General features: G+C 51.3%; 1 protein-coding gene across 3 annotated transcripts in view; it reads left to right on the top strand.

The window, feature by feature from the left end:
- The window catches only part of SF3B3 (splicing factor 3b subunit 3), a 702,426-nt gene that overhangs the window by 269,202 nt on the left and 409,337 nt on the right, over window positions 1-23,887 (top strand). For all 3 annotated transcript variants that reach the window (XM_069654935.1, XM_069654943.1, XM_069654952.1), the window contains exon 14: window positions 5,746-5,901. In XM_069654935.1, coding sequence (XP_069511036.1) covers window positions 5,746-5,901 — 156 coding nt within the window. The remainder of the gene's footprint in view (window positions 1-5,745; window positions 5,902-23,887) is intronic.

Below are 23,887 nucleotides of genomic sequence, written 5' to 3'. Positions count from 1 at the left end.
CTCATAAGACTGTTTTGATCTTTCCCGCTGGTGAAGGCCCCTACCCCGCCGTGGGAACTAAACGTGGTGCTGACCAGGCTTATGGGGGCTCCCTTAAAGCCTATGCATCAGGCCCCTCTCAAGTTCCTTCCGTGGAAGACTGCTTTTCTCATGGCCATCCCCTCTGCCAGGAGGGTAGGTTAGATCCCGGTCCTATCCTGCAAGCAGGCTTATCTGACTTTTCATGACACAAGGGTGCTGCTGCAGAGGCACCCCTCCTTCATTCCAATGGTTCCTTTGGAATTTCACCTCAACGAGCCTTTGGTATTGGCTTTGTTTTTTCCAAAACCTTCATCGCCGGCTGAAGGGACTTTCACTCGCTGGATGTGGCTCGAGCGCTGAAGTTCTATATGGCACGCACAAACAGTTTCCGGAAGGCATCTCAACTATTGGTGAACTTTGGTCCTGTGAACCATGGGAAGGCCTTGTCCAAGGGTTCCATCTCCAGTTGGCTCTCCGGCTGCATCACACGCTGTCACCGGTTGGCAAACTGACAGCTGCCCAACCGTCCGAGAGCCCATTCCACCAGAGCGATCACGGCGACGTTCCTGTCTAGTGTTTTCCCTGCTGGACATCTGCAGGGCTGCTACGTGGCGGTCTGCGCACACCTTCCCAAGAATCTTACTGCGTCGACAGGGATTCCAGAGAGGTCCAGGGTCGGCTAAGCAGTACTACGCAACCGGTTTGCTTGATGGTGAGCCTGTTCCGGAGGTCAGAGTATTTGCTTCTGTTGAGCCTTGCCACCTCCCGTGGTTGTGTAATGTTGTACTGCTGTGTATTCTTCATTCATGAGCATGTGAATCCATGCCAGACCCCCATGCTGGAGAAGGAACAAGTTACTTACCTATTGTTCTCCAGCGTGGGTCTGTAATGGATTCACATGAAATCGTTCCCTCCTGCCTCTCTGAGGTTCTTCTTGGTCATACTGCCACTTTACGTGCTACCAAATCTGAAGATGGCTGCCAGAGGGGCTTAGGGAGAGGGCAGTCATTGGCTGGGGGCAGTATGACCAGAGCTCAGTGATTGGAGAAACACAGTTTGTAAGTGAAACTGTTTTTTTTTCTTTTACCGAGGATTCCTGGCCTGATGACAGGGAATATTCATGAGCATGTGAACCCATGCCAGACCCATGTTAAAGGTATTTGTACTGCGCACCGTCACCAACGGAATTGGTCCCCAGGCGGATCTGTAAACGGTAAAGGTGGGATGGGTTAGTAAGGTGAAGAAGGGAGTAGGATAGTGAGAGGAGTGGTGTTCTGTTGGCAGCTTCAGCTCAGTATACACCGGGTGCTGAGCTTTGGTGCGGGTATCGGATCGGATCGGAGTCAGTCCGCCTGTGCTGTTCCGGCTTATGTGTTGTTGCATTGTTGTGAAGTGCGTGCGGCTTGTTGTGCGAGAGATGGTTGTGTGAGTTTTTTGAGAGAGATGAGTATGCAGAGTTTGAGCTTATATTGGTTAGTGGGTTACCTGACCTTTACCATGCTAACATTCATGACTCTGTCCGAGTGTGACTCCCGTCCAGATGCAGCGCTGGCCAATGTTTAGGACTTCATCCAGGTGTGGTCGTGCCAACCCTCACACCCCCATCCAGATGCTGCGCAGGCTAGTTTCTAGAGACCCGTCCAGGTCTGGGCATGCTAGCATTCACAACTCCATCCGAGCGCCACGCAGGCCGGTGTTCACAATTCTAGGCGTGGCACATGCTAGCATTCACGTTTTTCTGGGTGCGGGCATGGTATCCTTCAAATGATCCTATCCAGATGCGACGCAGGCCAACGTCTATCTAGATGCGTCTGCCGGTCTGGATGTGTTCGTCCGGTACGTATGAGTGGGGGGAGTCACTTGGGGCCTTTGTCTGGGTCTAGGTATGTGGTCAGTCTCTGCAGCCTTCCTTATTGGCTATTTTCCATGATGTCTTATGCTCTGTCGACTGGTTGGTTATTTGGTTTGAGTGTTTGTCCAGTTTGAGAGTGGGCGAGGTTGGAGATATTTTGTCATTGTTTGTGTCTGGGCATTCTAGTGCGTCTCCGTCGTGGTTACGCTTTGAAGAGCCATGATTTGAGGAGTTACCTGAATGCTAGGTGGTTTGTTGTATTCCATATATTCTCGGGTAGGTCATTCCATGTTTTGGGTGCCTGGTGAGAGAAAGACGATCCTCCGAGTTTTTTTTCTGTTTTAAGGGTTTTGGTTCCAGGCGTATGTTGGTGCTTGATCTTAGTGTTCTTGTCGGTTGGTGTAGGCGTAGTTTGTTGCTTAGGAATTCTGCCCCTTGTTTGTGTATTGCTCTGTGCGTGATGCACATGTCCTTGAACTTTATTTGTTGTTTCAGTGGTAGCCAGTGTAGTATTTTTAGCGCCGGTGTGATGTGTTCTCTTCTGGTTAGCTTGAGGAGGAGTCTGGCTGCTGCATTTTGTATGCGTTGCAGTTTTTTTAGAGGTCGTTTGTGCATGCCCAGGTACAGGCTATTGGCATAGTCCACTCTGGACATGATCAGAGCGATGATGGTAAGTGTTTTGTTGGCGAATGACAGGAACGGTAGGATCCTTTTTGCTGCTCGCAGGAGGAAGAAACATTTCTTGATTACAGACTTTACTTGTGGCTCCAGAGTGAGGTTGTTATCCATCAGGACCCCTAGGTTTTTTACAGTTGATGATGGTTCTGGTGCAGTGCCGAGCTCTCTTGGCCAGGGGATGTAGTTGTCTCCTCCCTTTATTGAGACAATCATTATCTCGGTTTTGTCCGGGTTGATTTTGAGATGGTTGAGGTTCATCCAGTTGAATATGTCACAAAGGCAATTCTCTAGTGTGGTGTTTTCTTCTCGGGTGTCTTGTATGTTGAAGATTATTTGAGTATCGTCGGCGTAGTTGGCCGTGTTTTTTGATGAGTTTGATTAATAGGTACATGTAGATGTTGAATAGAAGCGGGGAGAAGGATGATCCTCGTGGTACTTCGCACATGGAGACTATGGGTTTGGATTTACAAGGTTTCATCCATATTGTTTCTGTTCTGTTTGTTGGGAAGGATTTGATCCATAGTAGGGCAGTGTCTGTTATCCCTAGTCCTTCTAATCTCTTTATGAGGATGGCGTGTTTGACGGTGTCGAAGGCTGCAGACAGATCAAGAAGGATCAGCGCGGTGCTGTTGTCGGAGTCTGCGTTTGTTTTTATGTCGTCCCATATTGAGAGGAGAGCCGATTCTGTTCCTCTCATGGGTCTGAAGCCAACTTGTGCCTGGTCTAGTAGGCAATGCTCTTCTATGAATTCTTTAGTTATTTGGTAGATGTACGTTTCTAGTAGTTTGGCTATGTAGGGTATGTTGGAGATGGGTCTGTAGTTGGATAAGTCCTCTACGTTTCCTGGTGTCTTTGAGTAGCGGCTTGGTTAGGGTGTTAACGGTCCGCTGGTACGGGATTTAGTTGGGTTATGTAGTGGAGGCTTTCTGGGATTGGTAGGGTACTGAACTAAGCGCAATCAGATTATTTGAGAGATCTGTATAGTGGGCGAGAGTCCTGTCAGTGCAATCTAAACATCACACAGTGCCGTTCGGAGTCAGGGCCCCTGCTAAATTTGAGACCTGCACAGTGAGGAGAGACGTCCACCAGTGTAATCTAGACACCAAACAGTGTGGTTTGGTGTCTAGATTAGTTAAACGGAGCCCCTGTTAAACTTCGAGAGACCCGTGCAGTGGGAGAGAGGCCCATCAGTGCAGTCTAAACATCCTACACGGATTTTTCCGGGGAGAGCCCCTGCTAAATATGAGAGACCCGCACAGTGGGAGAGAGGCCTATCAATGCAGTCTAAACCTCATACAATGCAGTCAGGAGACAGAATCCCAGCTAAATTATAGAGACCTGTATATTGGGAGAGAGGCCTATCGGTGCAATCCAAACCTCAAACAATGCAATAAAAAAGACTGGGTTTGGTAAGTGGCTCGGAGTCTGGGGTAGAGTAGCTGCTCTAATCCTGACCCAGGCCACTCCTACCTTACAGGTCCTTGTAGTTGCTGGTTGACGGCTGGCCACTGGCTTCCCCCTGCGGGCACCTGCTGACACCTCCTGGAGCCGCCTCTGTTGGAGCTGCCCTTGGCCGCGGGGCCCTTAGCCGCAGGGGGCTGCCGGGCAGAGGGCTGCCCTGGGAGGACCAGTGGTGAAGTGTCGGGGGACCAATCGTAGCGGGCCTGGGGGGGTCGGGAGGCGGGAGGGCAGGGGGAAAGCATGGAGAGCGAGCGGGTGGACGCGGGCTGCAGGGGGCGCAGATGCGTCTCGTGGACCTTAAATTAATACCAAAAAAGAGAGAAAGCTGGTACTCCTGGAGTGGTCTGCTTACTCACCGAGCTCCTGTGCCAATGGAGCCGGGGGGGCGGGCGATTACAATATTTAAAATGCAGGATTTGGGCCGGATTTAGGTGCAGCTGGGGCAAAGCACACTCACCTTGCACGGATGGTGGAAGATGCGAGTGCGGGCTGGTGCCGTCGACTAGGTCTGCAAGGCAGACCGGATCAGCCAATCAGGGGCGGTGTGGGTGTGTTGGGGGGGACTGGTGGCGGGAGGTAGGCCAAACACAGGGAAATGTGGAAATGGGAGCGGGGGCAAAGCACACTCACCTCGCACGGATGGTGGAAGACGCGAGTGTGGGCTGGTGCCGTCGACTAGGTCTGCAAGGCAGACCGGATCAGCCAATCGGGGGCGGTGTGGGTGGGTTGGGGGGCGGGAGGTCGGCCAAACATGCGGAAATGGGAGCAGGGATTCTACCAGAGGCAGATGCCTTCTACACAGGGCCTGGAGCCAGATTACAATATTTAAAATGCAGGATTTGGGCCGGATTTAGGTGCAGCTGGGGCAAAGCACACTCACCTCGCACGGATGGTGGAGAACAATAGTTACAGGTAAGTAACTTTTTCCATACTCATCCCTGAGTAGCTTACTGCCCTTTTAGAAAGTATGAGTTGCTTTACTAGCTCTGTACTGAGTTCTTAAAAGTAATTGTGGTAGTGTAACTGTATCCATTCTTACAGTTACATATATCGTAAGAGATGCTTGTAACTGTGTTGGCCTAAGTAAGTGTTTCTGTAACTGAATAACACTGTAGATCATGACCAATAAGGTTTGCTGCCCTTGCTTTACCTATTGTATTCTGAAAGTAAACCTAAGCCTGTTTTACTCACCAAGAATAGCATATTGCCATTTTGAATGTGTAACAATGGGTTTGACTCACCTTGACTTGCTGAATGCTAGTCTAAATAAGGTTCTACTTTAGTTTGTATACCATAAGTATTGAATTGGTTTGTATGATTCTTTACATAATATGTAACTACTTACCTTTACAAAGATTTATCTTTGCCTACATGTATTGATAGTAGATCATTATTTTGACAATGCATAGTTTTTCAGTGTTTCTTTGGACCATATGTATACTTCCATTTCTTTGTATTTATCTATTGCCCTCTCTGCCTCCTAAGATGAGCCTGGCTGCTCTGTCTACACTATGAAATGTCTTCAGGTGGTACAGCCTTATACTAAGAGTGGAGTTTCTGTGTAAGAGCAAAGGAATTAGATGTGTGCTCTTTGTGCCACTAACGGGATGATATTTTGCGTTCTTGTTAGTAGCACAAGTCAATTTTTCCCATGTTGTACAGGTTTGACTCTACAATTTATGTACAGCAAGTTAATCATTATATGTATTTATCATATTCTTTGTTTCCTGCAGTCAGGTCAGTTGAATGAGTACACTGAGCGCAAGGAAATGTCGGCAGATGTAGTATGCATGAGTTTGGCAAACGTTCCGCCCGGTGAGCAGCGTTCGCGCTTCCTTGCCGTTGGCCTGGTTGATAATACTGTCAGGATAATATCCCTCGATCCTTCGGTGAGTTGGTCTATATTATAGCACGATTATGTAATGCAGCAGAATTCTTGCTTGCCTGTTTATATTTAAATGACGGTGCCAGTTGGCACATCTCTTGTTTTACTTGCTCACCTTGCTTTCACAAATGCAATAATGATGTCAGACAATGCACTTCTTCAGAAATATCGTATCCTGGCTTAGTTCTTTGTGTGCTTTTTTTTCTGGTTTTATCTTTCTCAAACACTGGTGCTGTGGTGTATTTACGGATTCGGCCCTGTGGACAGATTCTGAGAGGGACACTATTCTGCGAACAGGGAAAAACACTAATGTCTAGCAAAACTTTTATCTGGCTGTACTGTGACTGAGCAGTGAGGCTTAGACTTAGAAGAGTCATGAAAAGGTACAGTTCTCCAGCATGGGGTCTGGCATGGATTCACATGCTCATGAATATTCCCCGTCGTCAGGCTGGGAATCCTCGGTAAAGAAAAAATCAGTATCGGTTTCGTTTCTGATCTGTCTTTCTAAGTAGTAACCAATCACTGATCTCTGGGTCATACTGCCCTCTCCCTAAACCCCGCCTCTTGCAGCCATCCTCAGATTTTTACAGCACGCTCAAGTGTTGGGAGTCCTCGTGTTTAGCTCTCGAGTTTTTTTTTTTTCTGCGTTTTCACGCTTTTTCAGGAGTATTTCTCATTTTTTCGGTTTAATCGAGCCTCAAGCTCCACCGTTTATACTTCCGATAACGGGGACCCGTTTCGGGATTCGTCTACACCCCTCAAGGGTGAAGTTTTTGTCGAGTTTACACTTCTTGGAGGATTCCGGAAGATCTGCGGCCTACCTCAACGGACATGGCCCAGGACAAGGGGAGCTCGACGCCCGGATCCAAGCTGTTCAGGAACTGCCCTGGATGCGGATTATATAACGTTTTCAAGGAGGACGAGCATTTGCGATGCCTCTACTACCTCCATGGGGACAAGACGCACGTGGAGAAGGACTGTGCGTTCTGCAAGAACCTTTCGGAACGGACCAAACTAGATCGTCGATCCCGCCTTGCCACCTGGCTTGAGAAGGGCACAGCAAGTGAGAAGGCGAAGAAGTCGTCTGAGCGGGCTTCTAAGTCCTTTGAGGGCGCCCTGGCGACGGGAGCCAAAACAGAAGGCCAAGCACCGCGGGCTCCGGGAGCGCCGAAAGGTCGGGCTCTTCGGTTGCCAAGCAGGGCGCTACTTCCCCGGCACGTTTGACCACGAGCCAGCGCTCTGGTTCGGGGAAGAGGAAGTCCGAGGTCCTGGGTAGGCCGCTGGAGCGGACCCGGTCAATCTCGAAGGGGGACCGAGGCGCATCGGGGTGCGTGGTAATCTCGTCCTTGCCTTGGTACATAAGGATTGGATTGCCAACAAGTAGCACTGTTTTTGGGGGCGAAGCTCGATGCAGTGGAGCAATTGGCCTCCCCTTCAGAGGAGAGGACCAAGTCCATCCTGGGCAAGGTGCAGCGCCTGTTTGCCACGGACGTGGCCAGGGTGAGGTCCATCACGTCCCTCCTCGGGATGATGTCCTCATGCATCTACCTTGTGCCCCTTTGCAGACTTTCGGATGCGTCCGCTACAGGAGTTCCTCGACGCCCGCTGGTTTCAGGCGAGGGGCTGCTTCGAGGACACGATCCCCCTCGACGAGGAGTTCCGTCGGGCGATCCTATGGTGGGGCACCCGGGCTCACCTCACGACGGGCACGGACTTTCAAACCCTGGCGTTTCAGGAGACGGTGACTACGGACGCCTCTGGACGGTTGGGGGGCCCACACCGGAGATCTCCACGCAAGAGGCCTTTGGCTCCCGGAGGAGAGGTCTCTTCACATCAACATCTTGGAGCTCCGTGCAGTGTTCTGGGCGCTCAAGTCGTTCCTCCCATCCCTCAAGGACAAGGTGGTGAGGATCTTCACAGACAACACCACCATGATGTTCTACATACGGAAGCAGGGGGCCACCAGATCCCCAGCCCTATCCAAGGAGGCCCAGGATCTGTGGCACTGGGCCATCGCCCAGGGGATGTTTCTGGTTCCCTTCCACCTGGCAGGAATAAAAAACACCATCGCCGACTCAATCAGCAGGGAGCTGCGCTCGTGCCACGAGTGGGGAACTGCGCCAGGATCAAGTGGATCGGCTCTTCCAACGATGGGGCAAACCACAGATCGACCTGTTCGCGACCGCGACGAACTCCAAGTGCCAGAGGTTCGCCAGCAGGTTCCCACAACCGAGGACATGGGCGATGCTTTCTCATTCCCCCGGGACGGCCTGTTTCTATACGCGTTCCCTCCGTTGCCGTTGCTGCTCCGCCTCATCAACCAGCTCAAGAAGTCCAGGTGCAGGATGATCCTCGTCGCACCGGCGTGGCCGAGGCAGGTCTGGTTCCCGGACCTTCTGGACTTGTCAACGTCCCCGCCAGTCAGGCAGCCGGCGGACACGGATCTTCTCTCCAGAGAAGGAGGCGCCATTCTCCACCACGACCCACAGTCGCTGAACTTGCAGGCCTGGCTCCTGCAGCACTAGAGTTTGGAGGGTACGATATCCCGGCTGATTGCAGAGAGGTTCTTGCAAAGGCCAGGGCGTCCTCAACTCTCAAGTGTTACGGTCATAAATGGAAGAGGTTCTCTGTCTGGTGCCGTGCACAGAAGATTAACCCTCTGCGAATTACGGCCCCTCAAGTGCTGCTGTACCTGGCCAAGGCTGGATTGGCTCACAACTCCATAAAGCTACATATGGCTGCCATCTCCCGATATACCAGGACGACGGGACGGGCGTCCTTGTGGTCTAATCGCCCGGTGAAGGAATTTATGAAGGGACTATTCCGATCGTTCCCGCCGGTGAAGGCTCCTGCCCCGGCGTGGGAGCTTAATGTGGTGCTGACCAGGCTCATGGGGGGCCCCATTCGAGCCTATGCATTCGGCGCCTTTGAAGTTCCTGTCATGGAAGACCGCGTTCCTCGTGGCCATCACCTCTGCACGACGAGTGGGAGAGATTCAGGCCGAGAGGACTTTGCACTCGCAGGATGTAGCTATAGCGCTGAAGTTCTACGTGGACCGCACAAAGAGTTTTGTGAACTTTGGGTCTGTGAATAAAGGGAAGGCTCTCTCGAAGACTTCCATTTCCAGATGGCTCTCCGGCTGCATCATGCATTGTCACCGGTTGGCAAACCGACCGCGGCCCGGCCGTCCGAGAGCCCATTCGACCAGAGCGATCGCTGCTACCAAGGCGTTCCTGTCTGGTGTGCCCCTGCTGGACATCTGCACGGCTGCTACGTGGAGGTCGACGCACACCTTCACAAGATTCTACTGCGTCGATCGGGACTCCAGGGAGGCGTCCAGGGTCGGCCAAGCAGTGCTCCGCTACTTGTTTGCTTAAGGTGAGCCTGGTGAGGAGGTAAGAGATGCTTAATGTTGAGTTGTTGTATTGCTTAATGTTGAGCCTGTTGCCGCCTCCCTTGGTTGTGCATGTGTATACTGCTATGTATTCTTTTATTCATGAGCATGTGAATCCATGCCAGGCCCCATGCTGGAGCAGGAACAAGTTACTTACCTGTAACTGTTGTTCTCCAACATGGGTCTGGCATGGATTCACATGCGGACCCTCCCACCTACCCCTCTGCGGCTCTTCACTTGGTCATACTGCCACTTGGCATGCTACCAAATCTGAGGATGGCTGCCAGAGGCGGGGCTTAGGGAGAGGGCAGTCATTGGCTGGGGGCAGTATGACCCATAGATCAGTGATTGGTTACTACTAAAAGACAGATCAGAAACGAAACTGATACTGATTTTTTCTTTACCGAGGATTCCCAGCCTGAAGGGGGATATTCATGAGCATGTGAATCCATGCCAGACCCATGCTGGAGAACAACAGTTACAGGTAAGTAACTTGTTCCTTACACACAGAGCACTCTTAATAACACACGTTAGGCATAATGTATACAAAATAATTATTTAGGCCATTCTTGAATTATAAACCACAGGTAAGTATTAAACTAAACGTACACTGTACTCCTACATCCTGTCCCCTTTTCTCCATACTGGATGGGCATCCCTTGCTAGGGACGGGAAACTGAACCCTTTTCACCAGAAAAAATGGTCTTCCCCTTTAAATTTAGATGCACGCAGGGGCGCTGCCCTGGAAGCATGCACTCCCCTGACTCCGCTCACTGGTGCCACTCCCCAGTCCTCTTTTTCCACGTCGACAGGAATGGACCGCTTTCACCAGCGCTCCTGGCTTATGCCTCCGGCCTTGTAATTCCATGCACTCTTCCCCGGAAGAAGTGATCTTTTTTTTTTTCTCTTCCAATTGTCAGGTACTGTTCTGTCCTCCTGGTGCCATGCTCATCCCCGGCGCATGTCGACAACTGCGAGTTTCAGCAGGTGTCCCACCTGCGAGGGTTTCTTCCCTACGTCCGACCCTCACACACTCTGCCTCGGCCCAGACCACGATTGGGACCACTGTACCGCGTGCAACGCCTTGACCCAGCGCACCCTGAAGATTTGTTTGGCCAGGTGGAGAGAACTCTTCGAACGATCACCTCCAGAGGACCTCAAAGTATACGTGAGGAGGAAGACCAGGCCCAAGGTACGTGCTCTGTTCTCCTCTGCACATCATAAAAGGGACTCCTACCCCGGGAAGCGCCCAAGCGGGAGGGACTTCCCAGGTCCTGTAATAAGCAAGAAGACCGATGCTACTCCAACTATCTGGCCGAGGAGTCGCAAGATCCTACTGGTCCCACCACTGAGGGGCCGCAAGGCTCGATTACCGGCTCCGACCCGAGGGGATTCACCCTAGTACCGGGCCCATGTCCGAGGCTTCTCCAGCACTACTGGCACTGTGGCCGAGGACACTCCGCCTCCCAAGCATGACCTGAGGTGCAGAGAAGGTCCCAGCCTTTGTTATTCGCATTCAGATAAAGATCAGACCCAGCTCAGCAATCACCACGCCGCAGGCACGTGGCAAGACAAAATGGCCGCCGAGCCAGACAAAATGTCGGCTCACCCGGCACCATTTCCGCATTGAGATCAGGCAGGGGAGCGTGCATCCAGGTGGGATTGGTCAACGCCTGTTACCTGGTCAACATCTTATCCCTCCACTTTGCAAGGGAGGTACACATCCCCCAGTTTGGCGAGACAGGGACCGCCCAGGACACCGTAGCCTCGTGGCCCGACCCTTACACCATCAGGCACCCCTCCAGCTTGCGAGGTTAGGTTCTTCGAGACGTTCCTCACTCTTCTGAGATCACCACTGATGGGTACCATCCTCAGGGATGTAATCGGGGACATGCTCCCTTAACGGGTGCCCAGGCCTTGGGTCCAGCTCAGCTACTGGCTTCCACGTCCACTCCAATCACGGCAGTTTAGCCCCCTCAGCAGCACCCGGCACTGCCAGTCAGCACGCCACAGCTGCCCGCACCCAGCATCCCTTCTGCACCCCCAGATCTGCAGGACACAGCGCAGGAAACGGACGAGGCGGAAGATCGTCAGCCATCGTCAGCTAAAGCATTCCATGAGGCTGGCGGGTCTGGCCGAGTATCTAGGCATCCCTCGGTCTCATGTGGCGCAACCCGAGGCAGGGGTGCTGGCCGAAGTATTTACACTTCCTCCTCCCATAAGAACGGGCATCCCTTTTCAGAAGGACGTGGAATCCCTAGCCAAAAAGGGCTCGGTCAAGTCACACTCCACCCAACCTACCAATAATGCCTGGACGCCAAATACAGGCAGACTGAGGGGGGATTCCCTCTTATTGTTGGTGCACCCCAGCCACATTCCTCTGTTATAGTAGTGGCATTGCTATATTCCAAACCGCAGTCTTCCTCAGCTGCATCCGCTTGTTCACTCCTGGGTAAGGAGGAAAATCTCTTGGAGTCATTTGGAAAAAAGGTCTACTCAAATGCCACGCTGCGTCTGAATCAGGCCAATGCGGATGCCATGTTGGCTGCTGTTAATCAAACGTTGTGGCAGGATATTGCAGACTTCCTTCCAGAGCTTCCTGGCCACAGCCAGGTACGGTTCAAGGCAGGCTTGGCGGAGGCCAAAATTGTGGCCTAGGACGGAATGGAACTGACATGAGGACGACGGCTTTGCTCAAACCGCCGAAATTCAACCTAGATGTGCAGGATCGCATCCTCGACCTGCCGTTTGAGGGGAGCAACTTTTTCCCTCAGCAGACTAGGAACTAGACAAGAAAAATAATAGCTCAGACAGCTAAATCCTTGTCTATTCTAACAAAATCCACACCCAAGACCTACAGCCAGGCTCACCAGCATTCGGACAAGGGTCGGGCCTTTGGAGGCTTTAGGGGCTTCCAGGAGAGACGGTCAAGGCAACCTGACAGTTTTCCAAGCAAACCCAGGCGCAAGCAGCACAAAGTGGCTAACAAGGGGTTTTACCAGTCCCCCTCCTCAGCACCCAGCCACAGGGGGAAATAAGTAATGACAGGTCCATCTGGATCCACGAGTCTCAGGTGGGGGGCAGTCTTGCTCTTCGCGTAAACTCCTGGCAGACAAGGTTTGTGGACCCGTGGATCCTCTCCGTAGTGTCCACGGGCTTCCAAGTACCAATTCCCCAGTTTCCTCCTTCCTCCCCCTCCACTCCCGCAGATTGGGACAGTCACTCTGTCGGTGGAAATCCGCTCGATCATGGTGAGCCAAGCGGTGGAGGGAGTTCTAGCTTTGCAACGAGGCACGGGCTTCTATTCCCAGAAATTCGCCATACACCAAAAGAACCAGGCTGGCCTGAGAGTTGTGTTGGACCCTTCATCCCTGAACCTTTCCCTTCCCCTCCAAAAGTTAAAGATGGTTACCCCAGCCTTCATTGCAGCGACTTTGTGTGGGGGAGACTGGATGTGCTTCCTGGATCTGAAGGATGCTTACCTTCACGAACCGATTTGGGAACACCATCAATCCTTCATACAGCTCAGCATCATGGGTTTTCACAGAGTTCTACCTTTCAGACTGAACTCTACCTGATCTTTACAAGGCTAATGAACGCAGTGGCAGCTCTACTCAAGGCGCAAGGCCACCACATTTATCCATACTTCGACGACTGGTTAGTCAGGGCAGGATCCCCGGAAGCAGTGAATCACACGGCCTCCGCTCTCATGCGCGCACTATACAATCTGGGATTTTCTGTCAATTTCAAGAAGTCACAATTGCTGCCCACACAGACTCCATAATTTCTGGGTCTTGTATGGCATACGAGGACCGAGAGGATCTTCCCTTGAAAGGACAAGATCACAGCGCTCAAGAGTGCCACGAGGCATTTCCTCTACAGAGCAGTATCCTCCGCCTGGTGGTACCAACACCTGCTGGGAATTATGGCGGTTTGTCTCCTTGCTGTGCCGCATACAAGGCTCAAGTTGAGGAGGCTGCAGCTTCATTTCTTAGCTTCCTGGTATCTGGAGAAGGGATCCCAGGTGGAGCCAGTCAGCATACCACATCTCCACCAGGACCTAGTCTGGTGGGGGTACAGACAGCAATCTGCTGTTTGGCAGGCCATTCGGGCAGCCGATAGCACAGATTACTATTACCACAGGTCCCCGCATCTCTGCAGGCTTTCGATTGACATTTGGGAGTGGGCACTGTCAAACATCCAATTGTCAGCGGTCCACCTTCCTGGGGAATCCAACCTGGAGGCAGACAGGCTCAGCAGGCTGGGGGATAGACAATTACGAAATGGCAATTGAACAAAGCAGTCCTCCAGGGGATCTTCAGCAAGTGGGACCACCCTCAGGTGGACCTCCTTGCCACCAGTGCCAACGGGAGATGCCCACAGTTTGCCTCGTGGTTGGGGCAGGGGCTCGTTGGGCGATGCATTACAGATCTCATGGAACAACATGAATGTGTACGCTTTGCCCCTCCACCCCCCAAACCCATTACTCCTCTGGTTCACAAGTTCATCTGCAGGGTCAGGAAGTCTAGTAGCCTTCGGCTGATCCTGATAGCGCCATGATGGCCAGCAAGACCCTGGTTCTTGGAACTTCTTAGTCTGTCGGATCAGCTTCCGGTACACCACCCGGTGGGCCCAGCCCACTTACTCTCCCAGCAAGGAGTTTGGGGGGGGGGGGGAGGGGCGCACATTGGTTCACCCAGTTAGCCCTCGCAGCTTGGTTCCTGAACTGGTCGCCCTGAAGCATCTGCACCAGTCACGGGATAACCTGGCTATCATTGCTAGAAGTGATTCCACCAGGAGTCCATACAGGAGCAAGTGGACCAGGTTTTGTCACTGGGCAGAAACAAAAAAGATTGATCCACTAACATGCTCACTGGACGATGTTCTGTCTGCCTCTGCGCATCTGGCTAATTCAGGTGTGCAGGTCATACGTATCTGGCAGCCATAGGGGCCTACAAAAACTCAGGTGACAATATTTTTTTTCATCCTCCAATACAGTGGTTAAGGGACACCTGACGGGTCTAAACAGGCTATATCCGCCTGTCAAACGTCCACATCCAGTCTAGGACCATAACGTGGTGCTCGGCGCCCTGGTGCAAAAATCATTCGAACCCATGATGTCCACGGACATCAGGCTGGTTACGGTTACATGTCTCCTAATTTATAACACTATCAATCGGAAACCTATATGCTGAATTTACCAAAATTGTTTTTAATGGGGGGGGGGGGGGAGGGTCCCCCACCAAGCCCCTGTTTTCAAAATGTAACCCTTTACCCCACCCAAACATATATACATTTCTGATGTTTGTTAATCTGCTTAGAATCACATGCTGTGCATAGGTCCGACATCCAGTGGTCACTGCGGAGTATTGCATTTTGTTTTTCGTAGTCGAAAAGGGACGTCGACAAGGCGTGTCTGAAATACTATCCCTATAGTGACGTGCGTTGTACCCACAATCCCTCACGCGTCGAGGTCCCTCAGATTGTTTTTTTCCGCCCAGCTACTGGTCGCCTTTACGCGGAGCTCCTCGAGAGACATTGCAGATTCCATCTCCTCGACCTTTGGTCGTTTTTTCCAGTTTAAAAATGTAATATATCGATCCCTCCCTCGACGCAGTGGGAAGCTGTCTCCGCCGAGCAAGATCTTCGACGGAGGGGACGAGCGGAGGAGATCCGTCGGCGTTGCCCAACACGTGGCCTGGCCTCGCAGGCCAAATACAGTAGGGAGAGTGGGGTCGTGGGACATCTCTGATTCTTTTTCTGAGAATGCCTTTCCTTTTCCCCTTCCTTTCCCTTGGGGTAGTTATCACACTTTATTGCCTCGGCTATGGAGAGGACACCCTTTAGGTTTTGCCCACTTTGTAAGGGCAAGTTTACTTGGAAGGACAAGCATTCACGGTGTAACCGCTGCTTGCCCCTCGATCACGTAGAGGAGGGTTGCTCGGCTTGTCGGCTTCTAAAGCCAAAGACTCTAAAAGACTGTAGGGTCAAGAGGTGGGCGGCCTACGCTATGTCGAAGGCCGGGTCTTCACCCGCCGCTGCTACCACCGACAGTGACGAGGAACGTGATAACACGACCTTCGCTACGGAAGTCGTACACCCCTCTAAAGAGCGCTCGCGCTCTTCGTCGTCTGTCCCCGGCCCCGACGGGCTCGGCTCACGCCCTGCTTATGGGGATGAACACCCCGGCGACACTGACGCACACGATACAACACATAAACACACAACCCATAGCTCTTCTTCGTCGAAGACGAAGAAAGCATCAGTGCCCAAGGAGACGCAGGTTACACCGGCGCCCTCCTCGGACCGTTCGGGTTCGAAGCCCCTCTCGCAACCGCAGCCGCGACCAGCGACTGGGCTTTCGGCAAATAAGGGCGCCGCCCCCAAACCATCGGCCGGCACGCATCAGCAGAGAGCGCACGCCGCCGTAGAACGTTCGACACCCGTAACGTCGAAACCACAGCCCTCCGCTGACAAACGAGTCCGAGAGAGCTTGGCGAGGATCGTTGTAGCCGACGCCCAGAAGCGTACGCCGAAAGACACGTCGAGCGCTACGCAAAGGTCGAAAGGCCGAAAAGGCCCGAAGATAAACAGGGACTACCCCCTTCAGTCGGGGGGGACCCCCAGCACACCGGAAGGCTTTTCGGAGGGCGACGGGACACTTTCCTCGACGTTGTGGGAGAGGTCGAGCCGTTTTCAGGAAGAAAACACTAATTTTCCCCCGCTAGACCGCTCAGGGGTACCCCATGAAACCATGGAAAGGCTCCATCTCTGCATGGAGAGAATGGAGAGGTTCATGAACACCCAGAACCCTCCCACTCCCAAGAGAACAAGAGAAGGGCCTCAGGAGGACCCCAGGGCCAAATACCGGAGGCAGGACACAGACTTAGACTTCCATAATTTGTATGACCTCACTGGTGAGGAACAATACTTAGAAGAGGAGGATGATTTTGTGGACAATGAAGAAGGACAGAACCAAGAGGAAGGTCTGGAAGACAGCCCAGACATGGTAGGAGAAGGCTTCGGAGAAAATCCAGAAGAAGGACCTTCTCATCCCTGGCAATCCCCTTCAGGATATTCGGACACTGATGTCCTAAACCTAAATCCTCCAGACAATTCACCTGTTAGAAACACGTCTCCCATTGACCATCAGCCCACATTCAATGCCCTGTTGCGCAGAGCAGCAGCACATTTCGAACTAGACACTGGGGAGATCTCTCCGGAAATAGACTTTGTGGAAAGAGTAATTAAGGAGAAACCCCCAGTCAGCCAGACCATTCCCCTCCTCGCTTCAGTGAAGAGAAGAATCATCCCTTCGCTATCCACACCCGCACTAATCAGAGGAGTTAATCAAAGGATTGAAAAACTTTTCACTCCTTCACCCTCAGACCCGCTGTACATCAGGGGACATTCCATTCCGGATTCCCTTGTAGTAACTAATGCAAGGAAGAGGGCAGGGGTGCCGCTGTCCACCAGTGAGGCACCACCTGACAAGGAGGGCAAGAGGTTATATGCACTTGCTAAAAGAATCACATCCTCGGCTGCCTTTTCGGCAAGAATTGCGAACAACAATTCTTTGCTAGCTAGCTACGTGGACGCGCAGTGGGCCAAACTGCGCAAGGACGCCGAAGAAGCGCCGGAACCACTACGCACACGCCTGCTTTCAACTATTGGCGAAGGAACCCAGGTCAACCAGAGTATTGTAAAGAACTCTCTGGATGCTGCTGAGACAGCGGGACGTTCCCTGGTTCAGGGAATACTCCTAAAACGCCATGTATGGCTGCGCAACTCAGGGTTCAAACCGGAGACACAGGCGTCTTTAATAAATAAACCTGTTGAAGACGCAAACCTCTTCGGGAAGGCGGTGGATAAGGCTCTAGAAATGGCTAAAAAAGAGTTCGATACCATCAAAACTCTTGACCAGATCTCTAAGCCCACTACCAGACGCGGCTATGGCAACACACGCTTTTTTCGTGGCCAACGCCAAAAGCAGAATCAGCAGCAACAGTACCCTGCCACCAGTTACCAGACCAATAGTGGGCAGTACAGCCAAAGAGGACAGCGCAGGGACAAGGGGAGAGGGTGGGGGTCCACCCCCAGAGGCTCCCAAGCCCCCAACAACACCAAGTGACGCGAAGATTCGCGTCCCCTCCCATGCAACACCGGTCGGGGGCCGGATAACATCCTTTCTTTCGGCATGGGAGTGAATAACGTCAGACCGCTGGGTACTTTCCACCGTAGCCCACGGATACTGCATCGAAATCAACAGTTCCCCAACATACAGACCCCCGAGGGGATGACGCATGACACCGGAACACCTTGCCATCCTTCTCCAAGAAGTACAACAACTACTGGAAAAAGGAGCCATAGAGGTCGTGCCTCTATCGCAGGTAACGGAAGGTATTTATTCAGTGTACTTCCTTGTACCCAAAAAGGATCTAACCATGCGCCCTGTATTAGATCTGCGCCCAGCGAACAAGTTTATCAAACCCCAGAAGTTTCGTATGGTGACCTTACAGGAAGTTATCCCACTGCTATCACAGGGAGATTACATGACAACATTGGACATGAAAGATGCATACTTTCATATTTTGATGTTGCCAGCGCACAGAAGATACCTCAGGTTTATGATAGAGGGCAAACACTACCGGTTCAGAGTGCTACCCTTCGGCATAGCATCAGCACCAAGGGTATTCACGAAGGTACTGGCAGTGGCAGCGGCCCACCTGCGCAGGTTGTCCATCCCAATTTACCCTTACCTCGACGACTGGCTCATAACAGGGGATTCTTACGAAACATGCTTCTCCAATACCCAAAAGACTGTAGACCTTTTGTTCCAGTTGGGCTTCTCCATCAACAAAAAGAAGTCCAGCCTAGACCCCAGCCAGATCAAACAATTCCTAGGGGCTCTAATTCAAACAAAGGACGGCCTCGTCTTCCCCTCCAACGAGAGGGTCCAAAACATGCTGTTTCAGATCCCTCAATATGTGGCCGGTCGAGAGGTGACGGTACGCAAAGCAATGCGCTTGCTAGGCATGATGGCGTTGTGTATTTATTTGGTACCTCACGCGCGCCTGCGCATGCGCCCAATGCAAGAGTGGCTCAACAGCCAGTGGTGTCAGGCCAGCGGACTATGGGACGATCTAGTGGTGGTCTCGCAGGCCTTGGTTCTTTCGCTACGGTGGTGGACAAAGGAAAACCTGGAAAGAGGGAAACCCTTTGCCACACCCGCGGCGGAAGCCACTCTAACCACAGACGCATCCCTCACAGGATGGGGGGCTCACCTATCCCATCAGACTGCTCACGGAGTATGGACTCCGAACGTAGAATCCAAACACATAAATCTACTGGAGCTACTAGCTGTGTTCAAGGCGCTAAAAGCCTTCCAGGAACACCTACAAGGCAAAACAGTGATGGTCCTTACAGACAGCACCACAGCCATGTACTACATCAACAAGCAGGGGGGCACCCACTCTCCAGGACTGTCCAAACTGGCCCAAAATATATGGAAGTGGGCTCTCAAACAAAACATGTTCCTAATGTCACAACATGTACCAGGGGAACTCAATCTGCTGGCAATCAAACTCGAAGAGTACGAATGGCGACAGCACGAAGACATCGTCTTCGACGTCTTCACACAATGGGGATTCCCAGAAATAGACCTATTCGCAACCCTGGAGAACTCACAATGCCTAAGTTACGCCTCCAGGTACCCCCAGAACCAATCCAAGGGGAACGGTCTGTCGATGCAATGGTCAGGGAAATTTGTTTACGCTTTTCCCCCCGACTCCCCTTCTCAACAAGGTGGTGCACAAGATGCACCAGGAACAAGTGACCATGATACTGGTGGCCCCAATGTGGGCCCGACAGCCATGGTTCGCTCACTTGATGGAGATGTCTCTATCTCCCCCAGTGAAACTCCCCTGCCCGTACAACATGCTGTCACAAGACAAGGGCAGGACTCTGCATCCATGCCCCCAGAACATGAACTTAGCAGCTTGGCTCCTGAGATCATAGAATTCGGACATCTACAGCTCCCGCAAAGATGCATGGACATCCTCAGGGAAGCCAGAAAACCTAACACCCGCCACTGCTATTCTAGCAAGTGGAAAAGATTTGTCATCTGGTGCAGGGGAAAGAGCATCAACCCGATTGACTGCTCTCCCACACATATTGTTCTATACCTGACCCACTTATTGGATTCAGGTCTAGTGTTCAATTCCATTAAAGTCCACCTAGCGGCACTTTCTGCATACACCACTTCCCAACTCAAGGTGTCGTGGTGGAAGATCCCTGTTATAAAGGCCTTCATGGAGGGAGTAAAAAGAATACACCCCCCGATAGCTGACCCAGCTCCCGGATGGGACCTTAACGTGGTACTTACCAGACTCATGGGCTCACCTTTCGAGCCCATGCACAAAGCATCTCTTAAACACCTCACTCTTAAGACTGCTTTTCTAATAGCTATCACCTCCATCAGGAGGGTAAGTGAACTACAGGCTCTTTCTGTTCTAGACCCCTTCGTTACAGTTCACAGAGATAAGGTGGTTCTACGCACGCACCCAAGGTTTGCTCCGAAATTCATATCGAAATTCCACGTAAACCAGTCTATAGAACTGCCAACGTTCTTTCAAAATCCTTCCAACTTGGGAGAAAAAACGCTGCACACACTAGATGTGCGCAGAGCGGTCATGTTCTACATGGAAAGAACCAGACCACTGAGGAAGACTAATTAGTTCTTCGTCTCGGTGGCAGCCGGAAGAGAAGGGGATGCAGTTTCAAAGTCCACTATTTCTAGATGGATTGTTCAATGCATCACTCTCTGCTATACTCTTGCTAAGAGAGAACTGCCCTTTAAGCCTAGAGCGCACTCTACTCGAGGCACGGGGGCGTCCATAGCATTCATTGCAAATGTTCCCCTTGAGTCCATCTGCAAAGCGGCTACCTGGAGTTCTGTGCACACCTTTACAAAACACTACTGTCTAGATGCACACTCTAGATCTGACTCCCAGGTGGGACAGGCAGTATTAAGACATCTTTTCTCTACTGTTCCTTCTCATAACCCACCGCCAACTCCGGGTACTGCTCGCTAGTCTATGCACAGCATGTGATTCTAAGCAGATTAACAAACATCAGAAGACAATGCATTACTTACCGTAAAAGCATTTCTGATGGTTGTATCTGCTTAGATTCACATGCGCCCACCCTTCCTCCCCGCTCGGATGGAAGGAACATAGACTTCCTTTTATATCTCTTTTCTGTACTCACTCACGTCTAGAAGGCTCCCTCAGGGCAGAAAAATACAAACAGAGGGACCTCGACGCGTGAGGGATTGTGGGTACAACGCACGTCACTATAGGGATAGTATTTCAGACACGCCTTGGCGGCGTCCCTTTTCGACTACGAAAAACAAAATGCAATACTCCGCAGTGACCACTGGATGTCGGACCTATGCACAGCATGTGAATCTAAGCAGATACAACCATCAGAAATGCTTTTACGGTAAGTAATGCATTGTCATATTTTCGATAATAAAATCAGTGAATGATATTTTTCCATGAAATCTTTCAATTAACATTTTTCGGTGAAACCTCTTTCGATTTAATATTTTTCAGTGAAAAGACTGCATAACGCTGGTTTACATTAAGATGGCCCTGCTGGTGGGCCTTACATCGGCACGCCGGATCGCCGAATTTCAGTCCCTAGTGGCTTCAGAACCGAATACAACATTTCACTGTGACAAGGTGGTGCTTAGAGCGCACTCTGCCTTTTTTTCCTAAGGTTGTTTCCTCCTTTCACCTGAACAAGGAGATCGTACTCCCAACTTTCTTTGCAGACCCAAAGGATGAGGCTCAGAAGGTATGGCACTGTCTGGATGTCAGGCGTGCTGTAAGATTTTATCTGGACAGGACTAAGAGCTTCCGTAAATCGATCACCCTGTTAATCACATTTGGAGGATCAAAACCAGGCTGTCATGCATCCAAGGCTTCCTTAGCAAGGTGGATGGTTATGGGCATCAAGGAGGGGCAGGAGGTGCAGCACAAGCCTTTGCCAGCAAACCTGCACGCCCATGCCATCAGAGCCATGGCCACGGTGGTCGCTTTCCAAAGACACGTCCCTTGGCAGACTATCAGGAAGGCTACCCCCTCTGCCTTTTGCAAGCACTACTGCTTGGATACCAGCGCCAGGTTGGACACAGCATTTGGTCAGGGGGTTATGAAAAACCTGTTTTCTTAAGAGGGGGCAACTCTCCTCCGTAGGGCTGCATTCAGTTGTAATCGCCCATACAGTATGGAGGAAAGGGGGACGGGATGTATGAGTAATTATAAGTTACTCACCGTTAATTTGTTATTTGGCATTTATATATCGCTCTATATATTATTGGTATGACCTCAAAGTGCTAGTAGGTTGAATGCCCTCGGGGACCATAGTCCAGGTCAGTTGAGAGAGTAAGGTGTCATATGATGCTTGGGTGCACCAATTATGTGTGCAGCTGATTTAATTGCCTGATGGTTGCTGCCGCCTAGCATTAGGTGTGATTGTATTGATATCAGTTGAATGTGTGCAGTGTGGAGGATGGACACCAAGACTGGGTTCTGGTTGCGTTAGTAGGACGCTTGTGTGCAGCTAGGCCGGTTTGTCATGGAATGTAGTTGCGTTTTATCAGAATGATGAAGTGTTCATGGAGTAATGTTCATATGTGAGAAGCTAGGCCGAAATTGATCGAGGGGTGTAGCTGCACTCTAATTGTGTGTTGGTGTAAAGTAGAGAGTAAGGATAGTGATGTGGGAGGTGAGTGTTTTTTGGGGGAGTTTGATCTAAGGAGTTTGCTATTGCATGGGGGCCATGTTAGTGGATTTGGGAGAAGGGCTGTGTTCTTGCCCAACATGATTTCAGTTTTACAGGGTTCAAAAGGAGGTGTTTTTTGTCATCCATTGGTCAATATCGCGGAGATGAGATTCAAGGTCGGGACAAGGGTTGGTGCTTGTCATGGGGATATTCTTAGGATAATTTGGGTATCAGTGTAGTAACAGGAGGGGTTGTGCATGCGGATGATTCCTGGTAGAGTGGTCACATAGCGGTTGAACAGGAGAGCAGATAGGCATGCACCTTAGGGTATTCCAGTGTTCACCGAGCGAGCGGTTGAGACAAAAGGGGAGAGAAGGGTTATTTGTTTCCTGTTGAGGAAGGAGCCAATCCATTTGAGAGCAGTGCCACATATTCCTAGGGAGTGAAGGCTGTCAAGGAGGGTTGAGTGGTTAACCGTGTCAGAGGCTGCAGAGAGATCGAGGAGAATCAGTGCTGCAGAGCCTTCGCAGTCTGCAGTGACCTTGAGATCATCCCAGATCGAGATCAGACTGGTTTCTGTTCCATGTCGCGGTCTGAAGCCTGATTGTGCGGGGTCGAGGAAACAGTTGGATTCTACAAAGGAGTTGAGCTGGGAGTATGCTGTCCGTTCAATGAGTTTCGCAAGAAATCTGGTGTTTGAGATTGGCCTGTAATTCTTGGGGTCAAGGGATGCCTTTTTGTAGACGAGGTTTGACATGCGCTATTTTGAAGGCTTCAGGGAGGATGCCAGAGGTGAGGGAGTCGTTTAGTATGGCCCTTGCAAGTTCTCCTGCGCAGGTAGACGAAAATATTTCTTTCAGGACAGAGGCTGGGTGGAGGGGCGACCTGGAGGGTTTGCTGGCTGAAAGTAGGTCAAGGAACTTTTCTCTGAAGATGGGGTTGAAGGAGTCGAAAGTAGGGAAAGTGTCGTCAGGGCAACGGGATCAGGAGAGGTCGGTGATGGGAAGGGGAAGAGCAAGGACAGTTCGGTGTTCAGGGTTGGCTTCCTGTCAAGTGCAATGTTGTAGAAAATGTAGTGAGAGGGAGACGCAGAGTGATTGTGTGGGGGTGGATTGGGTAGAGGTGCACGCAGTTTTCACAAATTCCGATATATGATCATGTGGAGTTCTTTGCTGCGGTTGACACAGTTGAGAATTTGTTTATTGAAATAGGCTTTTTTGGCCTTTCGTATTTTGGATTTGTAGTTACGGTGGTGCAGAGCGAACATGGATCTGCTGAGATCGGTTTTAGATGCTTGCCATTTGCGTTCAGGAGAACGGTTTTTTTTTTAATTTTTTTTTTTTTTTTTTTTTTTTTTTCCCTCAGGTGGGGCGTGAACCATTTGGGGGATGCTACTTTTCATGAGGCTGCGGGGCGCAAGGGGGTGAGAGGAATTAGTGAATCTTTAAGCCAGGGGTCAAAGGAATCGATGGTTAAGGGTCTATCACTGGGCAGCGTTGCAGGGGGACGGAGAAGCAGGGCTTTGGCTAGGTCAGGAAGGAGCTTGACTTTGTTCCAGCATTTGAGATCAGGGTTGGGGGGGGGGGGGGAGGAGGAGGAGGAGGAGGAGGAGGAGGAGGAAAGGGATGGCAAAGTGGTCAGTCCAGATGAGTGGTTTGGGACAGGATACATAAACCAGGTCATGGGAGCTGAAAATTGCATCAAGGGTGTGCCCACCTGAGTGGGTTGGACCAGTGGTATGTTGGGAGAGGTTGCGCGCATCAAGACTGTCTACCAGCGGATGAGTCATGGGGTTGTTTGGCATATC

This window comes from Ambystoma mexicanum, chromosome 1p, assembly GCF_040938575.1.
Source record: "Ambystoma mexicanum isolate Mex_15411 chromosome 1p, UKY_AmexF1_1, whole genome shotgun sequence".
NCBI classification, from domain to species: Eukaryota; Metazoa; Chordata; class Amphibia; order Caudata; family Ambystomatidae; genus Ambystoma; species Ambystoma mexicanum.
Note: the sequence above shows the minus strand (reverse complement) of the source record. Positions and strands in the feature narration are given on the sequence as shown.